General features: G+C 37.3%; 1 protein-coding gene and 1 long non-coding RNA gene across 2 annotated transcripts in view; one reads left to right on the forward strand and one right to left on the reverse strand.

Moving 5' to 3' along the window:
- The window catches only part of adgra3 (adhesion G protein-coupled receptor A3), a 47380-nt gene extending 39521 nt beyond the window's left edge, over window positions 1-7859 (forward strand). Inside the window, exons 15-19 of the mRNA XM_082161697.1 lie at window positions 87-211; window positions 298-421; window positions 3139-3284; window positions 3950-4045; window positions 6072-7859. Of these exons, the coding sequence (XP_082017823.1) occupies window positions 87-211; window positions 298-421; window positions 3139-3284; window positions 3950-4045; window positions 6072-7521 (1941 nt within the window). The 3' untranslated portion in view covers window positions 7522-7859. The remainder of the gene's footprint in view (window positions 1-86; window positions 212-297; window positions 422-3138; window positions 3285-3949; window positions 4046-6071) is intronic.
- LOC309492736 lies at window positions 7576-9877 on the reverse strand. The gene is made up of 2 exons (XR_014203678.1): window positions 8039-9877; window positions 7576-7663 (listed from the first exon to the last, which is right to left on the reverse strand). It is a non-coding gene; the product is annotated as an uncharacterized lncRNA (long non-coding RNA).
- Window positions 9878-15137: the final 5260 nt, after the last annotated feature.

The raw sequence follows: 15137 nt of genomic DNA on the forward strand, positions 1-15137 counted from the left end.
CTCAACACCCACCTTGTACCTTCGAGAATATTGGGTATTGGAATGCATTTGCAAATATAATCTGCTGATAAACTCTTGTCTAACAGGATCTGAACAGGACCGGGTACGACGCATACAGCTTCAAACCTCTTCACCCTGTTATCTACGCCACAGCCATCGTCCTGGGACTCTGCCTTCTGTCAGTCATAGTCAGTTATATCTACCACCACAAGTAAGTGCTGTTTATGTGTTTGTTTTTAATGAAGTACAAGGCATGTGTTTTTGCTGGTTTTAATGTGATATTTCGTGTGTTCGCAGGTCAGTGCGTATAAGTAAGAAGTGCTGGCACATGCTGGTTAACCTGTGCTTGCATATTCTCCTCACCTGTGCTGTGTTTGTGGGCGGCATTAACCAAACGTACAACGCAAGTGTTTGTCAAGCGGTATGTGCCTGCATTTCCACATGTTATATAAGTTTGGGGGACAATATTTACATTAAATCTTTATATACGTTTCTCGGTTTATAGACATATCTGCAATACTGCTCTCAAGTTCACATTTGATACTCTTAAAGGGATAGTTCACTTTGAAATTAAATTTTGGTATGTTTTAGCTTACCTCAAGGGCATCCAAGATGTAGGTGTCTTTGTTTCCGCAGTAGTTTCAAATTTGGATATTTTTAAGTCAAACCGTTCTTGTCTGTCAGTCATATAATGCAGGTCTATGGTCACCACCTCAAAGAGCATGCACATTGAGTCCAAATTAAACAATTCCCCATCGTAAGTACACATTGATGGCCTAAGACACGAAACGAGTGGTTTGTGTGAGAAAACGAACAGTATTTATATCGTTACCTCTACACAACCACGTCCAAGTGATCTGAGGGCGCGCGCACTTCCTGGTGTGTGACGTGTGCGCGCGTTCTGGCTTAGTCTGCGCAAGCGCCGGAAAGTGTACAAAAGGTAAAAACGATATAAATACTGTTCGTTTTCTCACACAAACCGCTCGTTTCGTGTCTTAGGCCATCAATGTGTACTTACGATGGGGAATTGTTTAATTTGGACGATGGGGAATTGTTTTAATTTGGACTCTGTGCATGCTCTTTGAGGTGGTGACCATCGACCTGCATTATATGACTGACAGACAAGAATGGTTTGACTTAAAAATATCAAAATTTAAACTACTGCGGGAACAAAGGCTACGTTCACACTGCAGGCTGAAACGACCCAATTCCGATTTTTTTTGCCCCTATGCGACCTGTATCTGATCTTTTCATGACAGTCTGAACGACACAGATCCGATCTTTTCAAATGCGACCCAGGCCACTTGGGTATGTGGTCCCAAATCCGATACGTATCCGATCTTTTGAAATGCGACTTCAGTCTGAACGGCCAGGTCGCATGTATCCGACCCGCACATCATTGATACGCGACAAACGTCATAATTCTGCGTTGAAGTAGTCGTCGGTTTGAAAACGGACTGCATATTCGTCGAGCTGAGGTAAATCTGCCGAACGCGTCGACCTCGACGAGCCCGTTAATAAAAAATAAAAATAAAAAGCCCACGGCCACCATCATTATATATCCAATGACTAACGTTATGTTAACTTGTTTGTGCTGATATTAGATGGGTCAGCGGCTGCTGTCTGGCTCTTGTGTAACGGTCGCTGCGCGCGCTCGTGTGTTTTGTGTGTGTGTGTGTGTGTGTGTGTGTGTGTGAGTGAATCACAGCTAGTTGAAGTTTAGCTACTTCCGCAAACAACAAGTGACGTCGTTGACCGTTGAGTACTCTTCTGCGCATGCGGGTCACTTCTGGGTCATTTCACGTTCACACAGGAGATCACAAAAGGTCGCATTTAATTGGAAATGTGAATGGCCGTGCAAAAAAATCAAATTTTTTCAAAAAATCGGAATTGAGCATTAAGCCCTGCAGTGTGAACGCAGCCAAAGACACCTACATCTGGGATGCCCTTGAGGTAAGCTAAAACATACCAAAATTTAATTTCAAAGTGAACTATCCCTTTAAAGTCAGCATGAAATGGAAGTTGCGATAGTCTTTTCTTCCCTGTTTTGGCGTACTGTATATCCAAGTGAAATGACTTCTGGAACAAGAAGAAATGTAGGGCGGGACTTGATTTTGTCTGTGGGGAATTCATTGGATGGTTGTGGTTTACTATTGGTGGATCTCATGTGAGTGACAGGTTACTCCGCTCTCAAGAGAAGAGATATCGCTGCAAGAGGGATAGATATTTTGATTTAAAGATTATTTGGGCACATAAATAAAGTATTAATGATTTGCACAGTTAAATGGATAGTTCACCCGAAAAAGAAAATGCTGACATTAATTACTCACCCTCATGTCTTTCCAAAACTGTAAGACTTTCATTCATCTTTGGAAACGCAAATGAAGATCTTTTTGATGAAATCTGAGAGATTTCTGTCCCTCTGTTGACTACCACTTTGACGCTTCAAAAAGTTTATAAAAACTAATCCATATGAATTTTGAGCGGTTTAGTCCAAAATTTCTGAAGAGACTTGATCGCTTTATATGATGAAAAGATTGAATTTAGGCTTTTATTCCCATATAAACATTGATCAGCAAACATAAACAAGCTCCACTGAACCTGCTTGACATGCAGTAACCTGCTTGCTGCATAACGCGAGAATAAACACGATCGAGTCTCTTCAGATAATCTGGACTAAACTGCTCAATTCATATGGATTCGTTTTATGATCTCTTTATGAACCTATGAAGCGCCAAAGTGGTAGTTGTGTAGCTGTCTATGGAGGGACAGGAAACTCTCAGATTTCATTAAAAATCTTCATTTGTGTTCCGAATATGAACGAAAGTCTTACTGGTTTGGAACGGCATGAGGTTGAGTAATTAATGACAGAACTTTCATTTTTGGGTGAACTATCACTTTAAATCTTTTATAATAAATACTGCAATATTCCATAAACAAAGAAAAGAGAATTATCCATTTTGATTTCATGGGGACTTTTTTTGAAGTACTATTTTGAGAACATTTACATTTATTCATATAGCAGACGCTTTTATCCAAAGCGACTTACAAAGAGTCTTACAATGAGTACAAATGAATATTTACATTTTCATTGGCCTTGAGGAGAATTCATGTGTTTTCTAATGTCTCGTCCTAAAGGTGGGGATAGTGCTGCATTACTCCACACTGGCTACGGCCCTGTGGTCCGGCGTAACTGCACGCAACATCTACAAACAGGTGACGCGGAAGGCCAAACGCTACGAGGAGCTGGATGAGCCTCCACCTCCACCCAGACCTATGCTGAGGTAAAGGTCATAGTAATCAATGAGTAGTTTAAAAATAGATAATATAATAAATGATTATTAAATCAATTTAAAAAGCAAGCACACATGATGCAATTCATTTCATTTTCTGGAACATTTTACTCTTGCATTGCCCAAAAGGCAAAACTGTGTGTTTTAAATTAAGTCCCGCTCCTCTCCACTTGGTGTCAGTAAACATACAAAAGTAAGCAGGGCTTTTTTAGGTGAGCTGATGATCTTTAAAGGAATAGTTCATATTTTATATATATATATATATATATATATATATATATATATATATATATATATATATAAAACATTATTGAATGAATTTTAATTTTACATAAACAGAACAATGCTAGAACACTGCTAACATATTTTATAAATCAAAGCAGCTGTCACTCTTCTGCAGGTCTGTTTTTTTTAAATGATCTCTTATATTTAAGTACATACAAGTGTATGTGTGTGTGTGTGTGTATATATATATATATATAGTTATATAGTTATTTTAGAACTTTAAGTCTTAAGTTTTTCATCTAATATTAAAATTGTATTTTTTATCTAAGCCTTATTTCATTTAATGAAATGTTTTTGTAATAGTTTTAGTGAACTAATTTAATGTCAACTGTTGCCTTAAACAGTTTAAATTGTTGTTTTTTCTTCTACAGATTCTACTTAATAGGTGGAGGCATACCGATCATTGTCTGTGGAATAACAGCTGCTGCTAACATCAAAAACTATGGAAGTCAAGTCAATGCACCTTAGTAAGTATGAGTTTTTGGACACTTTTGAAAGTGACATGTGAAGGCCAAGTATGGTAACCCATATTCGGTATATGTCCTTCGCATTTAACCCATCCAAGTTAGTGCACACACGTTAGGAGTAGTGAGTATTGAACACACACACTGCAAACTGTGGACACACACCCGGATCAGTGGCGCCTGGGAGCGATTGGGGGTTTGGTGCCTCACTCAAGGGCACCTCTGTCATTTCATGTCATTATTGAGAGTCGAACCCACAACCTTCGGGTTACCAGTCCCTAACCATTAGGCCATGACTCCCCGCGTGGCTCTTTAAACATCCATTACAATAAAATTCAAGCAAGGGGTCTTTGTTTGAAAAATGCATTGATTGTAATTGACAGATTTTGTGTAATCAATTAGACATTTTTGTGTGGATACATTAAAACCACTAGAGACAAAATGCAATGGTTTAGTATGTTTCCTTAACTTTGTTGCTATTAACAACAGACCCACTGTACAGATACAGCCTGTATGTGCCTCAATGTGCTTTTCAAATCCCCATGTGAACATTTCCTGTCATTTCATAGTCTCTCTCTGCCATGAGAAATTGCTTCTGCTCTTGTTGGAGCCTCATGCCCATGCTCTGTAAAGTGCAGAATAATACTTTATGGAGGAGCAAGTAGTGTAGACTTCTGAAGTTGTGTGAACCTAATTATGCTGCTCTATTTTTGGCTGCCCACCTTGTGCCTGTTGGTTTCCCAGTCTCCCTTCTTTCACTTGTGACAGCTGTTTGGATTGTGTAACAGCATGGTTTAATTTGAAAATCCAGACCATCTGAGATCTTTGGGGTTTAATTAATCTCACGCTACCGTGACAAAAAAAAAAAAAAAAACGCTCTGCTAAGCATCACAGAACTCTTAAGTGCCTCATAAGTGTTTTTCCTACGATATGAAGCCCTTGATACCACCAGTGTAAACCTTTTAGAACTTGTATGTACTTAAATATAAGAGATCATTTTAAAAAAAACAGACCTGCAGAAGAGTGACCGCTGCTTTGATTTATAAAGTATGATGGCAGTGTTCTAACATTGTTCTGTTTATGTAAAATTTAAATTCATTCAATAATGTAAATGTTATTTTCATGCTGCCAAGTAGAGCAATGTGACGTCGATTTACTGAAGTATAAAACAGCAAAAAAAGTCGTTTTCAGGAACAGTTCTCAACTTGTCAACATCAGTATTTTACAGTCTATTTGGTCGCTTGGCTATTTCCTTATAAAGGTCTAGAAATGGAAGGTTTTCATCAGGTGTGTGATTGTTCTTTTTTAATATGATGTCATTACGTTGCTGTCTTGCCGCCAGCCAATCGCTGCATTGCTGATCATGGTTTCGAGTATTGATATATCTGCTGTTTTCAATGACCACAAGAACGTTCGTAATCTCAGACACAATGGCAAGCAGAAATACTGGTTTAGAAGATCTGGAATCTGTCAAATCATCTCAGATTTATTAAGTGAGGTACAAAGAACTGACCCCTGATCCACTCTGTCAACTTTACTGTAGTAAACGCTGCTCAGTGGCAAGTAGAAACACTGGTTTAATTTAGCCATATATGTTTGAACCAGAAACTGATTCGAATAAGTAGAAGAAATTATAAAGGGTCAACTACAAGTCGATGTGTCAGAATGGTAATACGTTTTATGTATTGCTCTTTACAACATCGGACACATAACGATAATTAATATGATGAGCCTTTTGTTTGACTACGTTATCAAACAGCTTGTAATGTGTTGCTAATTTTACACAAACCATGTTCCTGTCTTCTTTCTAAAAATCAGTATCCTTAGAAACATTTTTAACAACTTAGAACGTCAGTGGAGACATGTTTTTTCTTTGTTTTTGCACATGGTTTGTCTTAAAGCATATTAAAAACACCAAATAGACATATAAACAACTTTAAAAACGTAATTTTCAGAAAATAAGAAAACAGATGGGGTGAATTTCCATTTAATGGCAACTTTTACAAAAAAATCTGTTGTCTTTCCTCAGCTGCTGGATGGCATGGGAACCCAGTCTCGGTGCGTTTTATGGCCCGGCAGCCTTCATCGTTTTCGTGGATTGCATGTACTTCCTCAGCATTCTCATTCAGCTCCGACGGCATCCCGAGCGCCGCTTTGAACTCAAAGAACAGTCCGAAGAGCAGCAGCACCTTTCTGTGACTGAGGCCACCGAAATCACACCTGACCATCTGGAGACCTCCTCCTCCACAGCCGCCGCACACCCGGTTTTGATGTCGGCTCTGGAGAACGAACATACTTTTGTGGCCCAACTCATTGGCGTTGCAGGAGCCCTAGCTCTTTATGTAGCGCTGTGGGTGTTTGGTGCTCTTGCGGTGTCCCAGGAGCATCCAGCAGATTTGGTGTTTGCCTGCCTGTTCGGCGCTGTCGCTTTAGCCCTTGGGGCGTTTTTTGTGGCGCACCATTGCGTAAACCGTCAGGACATGCGTCGTCATTGGTCACAAGCTTGTTGCCTGGTTCGCCGTAACTACGGCGAACAAGTTGATTCCCTGCTACTGCCTGTCACGGTTACCAGTGACTCTGTGTTGACGGCCAGGGGAAACATTGAAGCGACGAAGTGTCCGGCCAGCAGCGCTGAATCCTCCTGCACCAATAAGAGTGCACCGAGTGTACGCAACTCCACCCAAGGCTGTAAACTGACCAATCTGCAGGTCGAAGCCGCTCAGTGCAAAGCGGCCCCTTCAACGGCCAATGGGACTGCTTTACTGGACAACAGCCTGACTGAACATTCAGTCGACAATGAGATTAAGATGCATATAGCACCTGTTGAGGTTCAATATCGGCCCAGCTCAGTCAACAACAACAATCTTCCAGGAACGGGAAACGCAAACATCAATGGGCACTCTGGGCGACACCACAAGAACCGTACAAGAGCTCATCGGGCCAGCAGGCTCACAGTTTTGCGCGAGTACTCTTACGACGTCCCAACCAGCGTGGAGGGCAGCGTGCAAAGCGTCCCGCACAAGCGCCACCATCACGAGAGCCTACACGCCCGCAACAGCCGACGGGCCGCGTATTTGGCTTACCGGGAGCGCCAGCAGAGCCAACTTCAACAGGACAGCAGCGACGCCAGCACTAGTTTGCCGCGACGCTCGCGTCACCTTAGCAAAAGTGGAGGCGTCCGCCTCGGTAATGGTTTTGGGCACGGCCTCAGCAACAATGTGGGGAACGGTGTCAGTAATGGAAGCTTAGTCGGAGTAGGGGAGGGATCTGGGACCGATGTCACCAGCCAAACTAAAGACTGTCCAAAACAGCCCCTCGCTGTTGAACTGGAGGTACAGCCCAAGTCTTACGGGTTGAATCTAGCGTGCCAAAACGGACCCGCCAAAGACTCAGAGAGACTCCAAAATTTGTCCCCCCTGAACGTGGAGAGTTCAGGGAATATTAAGACTGGCTTGTGGAAGCATGAAACTACTGTGTAGCAAGATTCCCTTCTCAGAGACTACAAATCAGACTTTTATCTGTAACTGTGAATCTTTATTTTATGATTTTGGTGGTACAGTTTGTAAAAAAAAAATAGTTCCTAAAGATTTGCATTTTAATGTTTGTTCAAAAACTGAGTACCTACAAATGCTTGGCTGCGAATCATCATAGTCTACAAATGGTCTATTTTTGTACCCCTTAGCCCATTTTGTATTTCATTCTGACTTTTTGTATGTGAAGATGCATTACTCGCTGCTCTTTGAGTATATGTTGGCTGAATCTTTAATGTGTTTTCACATAATTGCAGCCATCAGAATAAAAAAAAATAAAAAAAACAGCCCACTTCATCTCATTCAAGTTCAAAGGTGAGTTCAGACCCCTTATTCTGAGAGCTTCTTTTTGGCCTTGTGGTTTCAAGTAAATGGGAGCTTATTATATGATTTTACTACAAATGGTGCAATTTGTTAAAAAAAATTTAAGAATTTGCGTTTTAATGTTTGTTCAAATCTTAAGTACCTACAAATGCATATAGTTTCCCACTTGACTGTGAATCATCATAGTCTAAAAATGGTCTATTTTGTATCCTTTAAGCCCATTTTGTATGTGAAGATGCATGACGTTCTGCCCTTTGAGTACATGTTGGCTGAATCCCGTATGTTCTAATGTGTTTTCACACAATTGCGACTGTCAAGTAATAAAAAATGTCTTTGCGCAGCCAACTTCATCTCGTCTCTGAGTTCAAAGGTGAGTTCAGACGACTTCTCAGAGCTTCCTTTAGGCCTTGTGGTTTGGAGTAATTGGGAGCACATTCTGCCATTACGTCAATTTCATGGAGGCTCTAATTGAGGTGCAGGTCTTGCTTTGGTGGAACCAGTCAGATGGGATGAGGAAATGGTAGGCCTCTGCCTCCAGAGTTAGAGACCCATGGAGTGACTGATGGCTGACTCTCAGGTTGGGGTGTCTGTCATCATTAGTGGTGAAGGGAATATAATTGCTGTAGTGCACTCACCTCACCTTCCCCCTTGTCTCACTTGCCACAAGTCTGTCGAGCTGTTCTCTGCAGGATAATACAGGACAGAGTGAAGGACAATAGAATAATGCTTTGTGTGCACACACACCTAAAAATAGTGGATCAAAATGCAACTTGTAGTGTTCTTTTAACAACCGATATTTTGCGAGTTTAGTGGTGCTAATGAAGTCCGCAGGGGTTTCACTTTGTTAAATTAGGCCATATATCAATTGTGCTCAAGACACTGAAGAAAATTGAGATTATTGCTTTCATAACACATAGATGGATTCTTGCCCTGGATTTAAAGTTGATTCACTTCTTGAGCTGAGAAAGTGCCTGTCTAGGACATAAATACAAATGAAAACCAAGTATGTTATGATTATTAATTACGGGTTAATGACTTCAGACTTCAAACTTTTTATTGTCATGTACAGGAAACAGTTGTGTCACATTACAATGAAATTCTTACTCTGCGAATCCTCCCAGCAACATCGGACATCAATTAAACACCCTAAGACCTAAACAGCAAGTGACACAAATGACAAAGAGACATGATGCCTTTTTGATCCTCATTCCGAAAAAAAGCCTCATTTCAAGAATAAAGTTCTTAAAAAGAAACATAGTTTGTTTGGAGTTTGGCATAATCTTCTATTGTTTAGACTACTATAGACATACTATTATAGTTCTTTTTCATGTTTTTAATTATTTCTATTTTTATATTTTCTGGTTCATTTTAGAAAAAGTTTATTTAATTTTGTTTTATGTTGACATTTTTATTATAAATTAGTTCGCATTTTAAATATGCCTATATATACATATGTGTATACAGTCAAATCAAAGATTCTTCAGACACCAGATATCATTTTTGATACGTTTTTACTATGGGTGCAGGACACTTTAGTTCATTTAAGTGTAAGTGAGGATCGCAAAATAAAGTAAACTTTGACATTATACCCAAAAATTCTAAATACAGTGGACTACCAGTAAAATGTATAAATATTTGGGACCAAAAATTATTCAGACACTTTGACCTGACCATGTTTTTTCTTAAGTGTATAATTTTTTTTTTATTGCTAATGCGACCTTTTACACCACAGTCTGACTCTGAACAAAATTAAGCATTTCTTGGTCATTTGTTGACCTAAATTGGTATTATCTAATTGTGTACTTAAATTTAACAGCTGACAACTGACAGCTATTCAACCTAATTCATTTGTGAGACAGTCTAACGGAAGTGGGTCAAAACCAGTGAAATATCAGCTGATTTGATATTTTATTACCATTTTCTAAACTATAGCCAATAAACTCTGATAATCTGAGAAATGTTGAAGGTCTGAATAAATTTTGGTTTGTCTGTGTATGTATATGTGTATATATAAGTGTGTATATGTGTGTGTGTGTATGTCAAGTTAATCTAAATAAAAAAACAAATGCTGAAATCTAAATAAGCAACTATAGCTGGAATAAAATACGTTTTTGGATTTTTTATTTGTCAAAATTGTTAGTTTTAGAAAACAAATAAATGATTGGTTAGTTTTAGAAAAAAATTAATGACAGAAAATATTAGAGCAGCATTGCAAACTCTCTTCTCAAAAAAAAAAAAATTCTCTTAAAATATCATATAATTTAACCTTTTATTAACAAGACAAGGTTAGTTCTCAAGTAGGAACTTTTCATGTGGTGTGACATTTGTAATGATATTTAGGAATTAATTATGAAAATCATGTAAAGAAAAAAATATTTTTTTTCAAATTCAAAACTATGGAGCACATTCTGCAACGACTGCTGCAACATCATCCACAAATACGCCACTAATGTGTGCATATGCAGTTACAAGATAAGTGCACGTGCAAGAGATGCTGATAAAGATATAGTTAAATATATAATGGAAAGGAGATTGTTGTTGGCATCATTTGTAAGTGCATGTTCCACTGACCTTGTTTTACCATATGGGGTTGTTCATTCTCACTTGATGTCCACTGATATGTCCAGATGGATTGATGGGTGACATGCCCATTTCATGTCCCAGAAATCCACTTCCACACGGACAGAAATCCTGAAAGTTATTCTATGTAAAGTGTGTTTTATCGGTTAACACCGATAAAGCCCATGCACTCCGACTTCTTTGTGAAGGTCATGCAGGAACAGTTCATTCAAAAATTATAGAACTCATCCATTAACGTCATCTTCTGTATCTGCTCATGGAGGCCTTAAAGGGATACTCCACTTTAAAATTCTGTCATCATATACTCACCCTCATGTTGTTTCAAACCTGTATGAATTTCTTTCTTCTGCTGAACAGAAAGGAAGATATTTAGAAGAATGTCTAAATAGGAAAAAAATATACTATGGAAGTCAATGAGACCAGAAACTGTCTGGTTACTGACATTCTTCTAAATATCTTCCTTTCTGTTCAGCAGAAGAAAGAAATTCATACAGGTTTGAAACAACATGAGGGTGAGTATATGATGGCAGAATTTTCATTTTAAAGTGGAGTATCCCTTTAAAGAATGAGCAAAAGACCAAGATGTTCTTAATTTTCAGCACTAATGTTATATTAAAATCATATTTCTCACAGACAGGGATGTTTTGCCAGACCCTCCTGAATGTGACAATGAGAAAAGGCTCTGAATTATGCATGGAACAATTATGACTGTATTACTCCAACCAAACTCCGCTGTGCCAGCCTTTCTGAGTTAAATGGTATTCCTTATACTGTCCCAAATGCCCGTAAAATTCACCAATGCTTTGAGTCATGAAAGTTTCATCGTTTTATGCAGGGATAAAGGAAAACTATAAATAAAAGAAAAGAAAATAGTACAGAAACCGTTCAAAAGTTTGGGGTCAGTAAGAATTTGACATGTTTTTGAAATAAATGTGTTTTTCGCGTACAGACGACAATGTTGTCAAAACGATCCACGCTCACACAGTTCCATGAAAACGACTTAACATATGTTAAAATAAGACATGTAATACGCATGCGCATCGTTTTTGTACGAGAGACGATAACAGTATAGTTTTCAAAAACGTACACTTTGAAACCTGTTTTCAAAAGTTTGCGTTATCGGTCCCCAAAACGCCGTTGAACGGTCAAAACACAATGTTTTACGTTTTTTAAACGGTGAAGTGTAAACTTTGTGATTGAGAAACATTTCATATTACCACCACTCATGTTGAAAAAGTTTTTCCAGCTTCTATTTTTGTGGAAATGTGATACACTACCATTCAAAAGTTGGTTTTTTTATTTTTTTTTTTATTTTTTTTTTACTATTTTATATAAATGTTGTTCTTTTGAACTTTCTAGTCATCAAAGTTTCCTGAAAAAAATCGATCATGGTTTCTGCAAAAAATAAGCAGTGCAGCTGTTTTCAACATTGATAATAATAAGAAATGTTTCTTGTGCAGAAAATCAGCATATTAGAATGATTTCTGAAGGATCATGTGACACTGAGTAATGATGCTGAAAATACAGCTTTGCAGAATGAATTTTAAAATGTTAAAATAGAAAAGAGTTATTTTAAATTGTAATATTTCACAAGATTAATATAAACTTTTGACTGGTATATATACAATATCAAACTTGTTAGCTTTTCTGACTGTTATGCATTTCAGCATATATCAGAGTATAGCGTTAAATCATTTGCATATTTTGATTTTTGCCAAATGTTTTTTCAAAGCATCTGGCAGTGAGTTTGAGGTTTGCCTCAGAGATGAAGATTGATATCTGCCATGAAGTTTTACCATCTGTGTCTGATAGAATTAGCTTGACTTAAAGTGTAGGAATAAACCTACAGTTACCTACAGTAATCAGATATCATGTATGAAACCTTCCTCCTCCTTAATGCATGTGAATACTGTACTTGAGTCATATTTGCAGTGACAATATGCTCTTTTAGAGCTTAGTTGAGAACGAGAACCATTAATGGGTATGGAATTAATAAATGATGAGGATAAATGATGCCATGTTCTCTCATCCAAAGCAGGGGTCAAAGACAATAATTCTGAGAACCTGACACCATTATTATGAAGGTCTTGCTCCCGAAACACATTGCTTGAGCATTATGGGATGAGATTGTGATCACAGGTCAGGGCTCGACAGTGTGAGCATTTCACTTGCATTCGACTAAAAATAGATGTGAGCGAACTTAGGAGAATGAGTGCGAATAAAACTTCTTAAATATCTTAAATGTTATACAAACGTCTTGTTATTTTAAGAGGTTTTCAATTTGGTTATGGAAAAACAGAGAATGAAAATGAAAATGCACATTCACTCTCTGACATGCAGTCGTTACACTTGTATCCATGTAAACAAAGCAGGCTGTGCTACTTTCTGTTTCTAAACTACGGTAAATTCAGTACTTCAAGCTAAACAGTAAATGTTTCAAACAGCCATTCAGATTTATGTATTTGCTATGGTGTTCACCACAGAATTAAATACTTAATACTTAAAGACTTAACAGGCTATTTATTTTCAAACATTTTTACATTTCAATCTGACCTAAAACATGCCCTGGATATCGACTGAAAATGTCTGATTCTTTATTATTGTTCAGTATACTTTACATTAAGGCTCCATTAGTTAACAACACTCAAAAAAATAACTCTTTGAATGAACATAAAAAAATCATGGAAAGGATTTCCACATGATTAACTTGCTTTATTTCAGCATTATGCAATTCTGTTATTCCAATTTAATGTACTTGCGTTGGGTCAACTTAATTTATTAAGGTTGATTCAACTTATTTACTATGGTTGGGCACAGCTTAATTTAATAGTGTCAGCCCAACTAATTTGCTATGTTTTGGACCAACTAATTTACTTAATTTGCATTTAACTTAATTAAATATAGTAGAATCCAACTTTTTTAATATTTCATTCATTTAGTGACAGAATTAAACTGATAGACTATAAATAGCTATCAGCTAGAAGTAACACACATTTGCATCTTAAATGCTAAGATTTACATGTTCCTCCAATTAGAGCATACGAAAATTTTTGAATCAGTCCACAGCCAAACAAAATGCCCCACTCTTCTCCACAATGGTAACCCACTGTAATTTAAATGGTTCTAATAATTCCAATGTAATTGAACATTAAACACAATTACACACAATCAAGTCTTCCCCTTTTCTCATTTTCTCAAAAAAACATAAAATAAGACTTAATTTTAACATTTATTCTCTCTTAACTCAACCATATGCAAAGCATGCTGGGAACTAACAAGCACCGCCAAGTTTCAGTTAATGCAACACAAATCATTCAAATAATCCAACACAAACGGATTAAGTAAACTTAAATTTTACATATAAGCAGATTGAACACAATCAAATTAAGTTAGGGCAAAATGGCAGTTGGCGTCGCACTATACTGCCACCATCTGGATGTAAGAATTTTTTACTTAACATAAATGGTTTGTGTTTAGGCAACGCGTTATGATTTTGTACTCTAATAAAAAAAAAACATTTCAAGTCAACAAACACAATTATTATAATTAAACTAAATATAAATATATTATGTAAAGTGCACAACCTTCCTTGTTCATTTTTTTGAGTGAAGAAGTAACAATGAAAATACATTTATTAATCTAAGTTCATGTTAATTTCAACATTTAGCCTAGGTGTTATATGAAATACTTTACTCAATGAGTGGCTGTTTATAGTAGTATTGTGTGTTAAGTCTATTGTATACTGCTTATTGCATACAGTGAAATAGAGCTAATGCATGTTGTACAAAAGTGTACGTTGAGTTATTTTTACGTCTAATTTTATTAGTGTTACTCAGTTGAATTATGTTTTTGCAAAGCTACAACACATATTTGAGTTGTGTTTACGAGGAAAATTGAGTTGGTATTCGTGTGTTTGACCAAATAGACTTTACATAAGTCCAAAATACTTAAAGGTCTGATGCAAATAGTTGCCTCAATTTATTTTGAGTAAAACCTAGGTGATATTTTTTACAGTGTACATTATTAAAATCAAAAGTTGTATCTACTAATATTAATGGACTTGCTCTACAATGAACTAACAATGAACAGTTGTATTTGTATTAATTAACGTTAACAAAGAATAATAGCTACTGTATCAAATGTAGTTATTTCTCATTGTTAGTTAATGTTAGCCTACTTAATGCATTAACTAATGTTAACTAATGGGACCTTATTGTAAAGTCAAGTCAAGTCAAGTCAAGTTTATTTGTATAGCGCTTTTCACAATACAGATTGCATCAAAGCAGCTTCACAGTATTAAATTAAAATAATACAACAAAGTTTGTTTCAAGAGGAATTTATTGATTGATAAAATTAAATTAAATATCCCCAAAATATCCCCAAAATATCCCCAACTGAGCAAGCCAAAGGCAACAGTGGCAAGGAACCGAAAAACTCCATCAAGTGACCTAATGGTGTCCTAAAACTCCATCAGGTGCCTTAATGGAGAAAAAAAAAACCTTGGGAGAACCCAGGCTCAGTCGGGGGCCAGTTCTCCTCTGGCATTGGATAGAGGCCGGATTGTAGTTTGAACTGTAGGATTATATGAATGCCTGGCTGAAGAGATGCGACTTTAATCTAGTTTTAAACTGGGAGAGCGAGTCTGAGCAACGAACAGTATC

This window comes from Leuciscus leuciscus, assembly GCF_965113295.1.
Source record: "Leuciscus leuciscus genome assembly, chromosome: 2".
NCBI classification, from domain to species: Eukaryota; Metazoa; Chordata; class Actinopteri; order Cypriniformes; family Leuciscidae; genus Leuciscus; species Leuciscus leuciscus.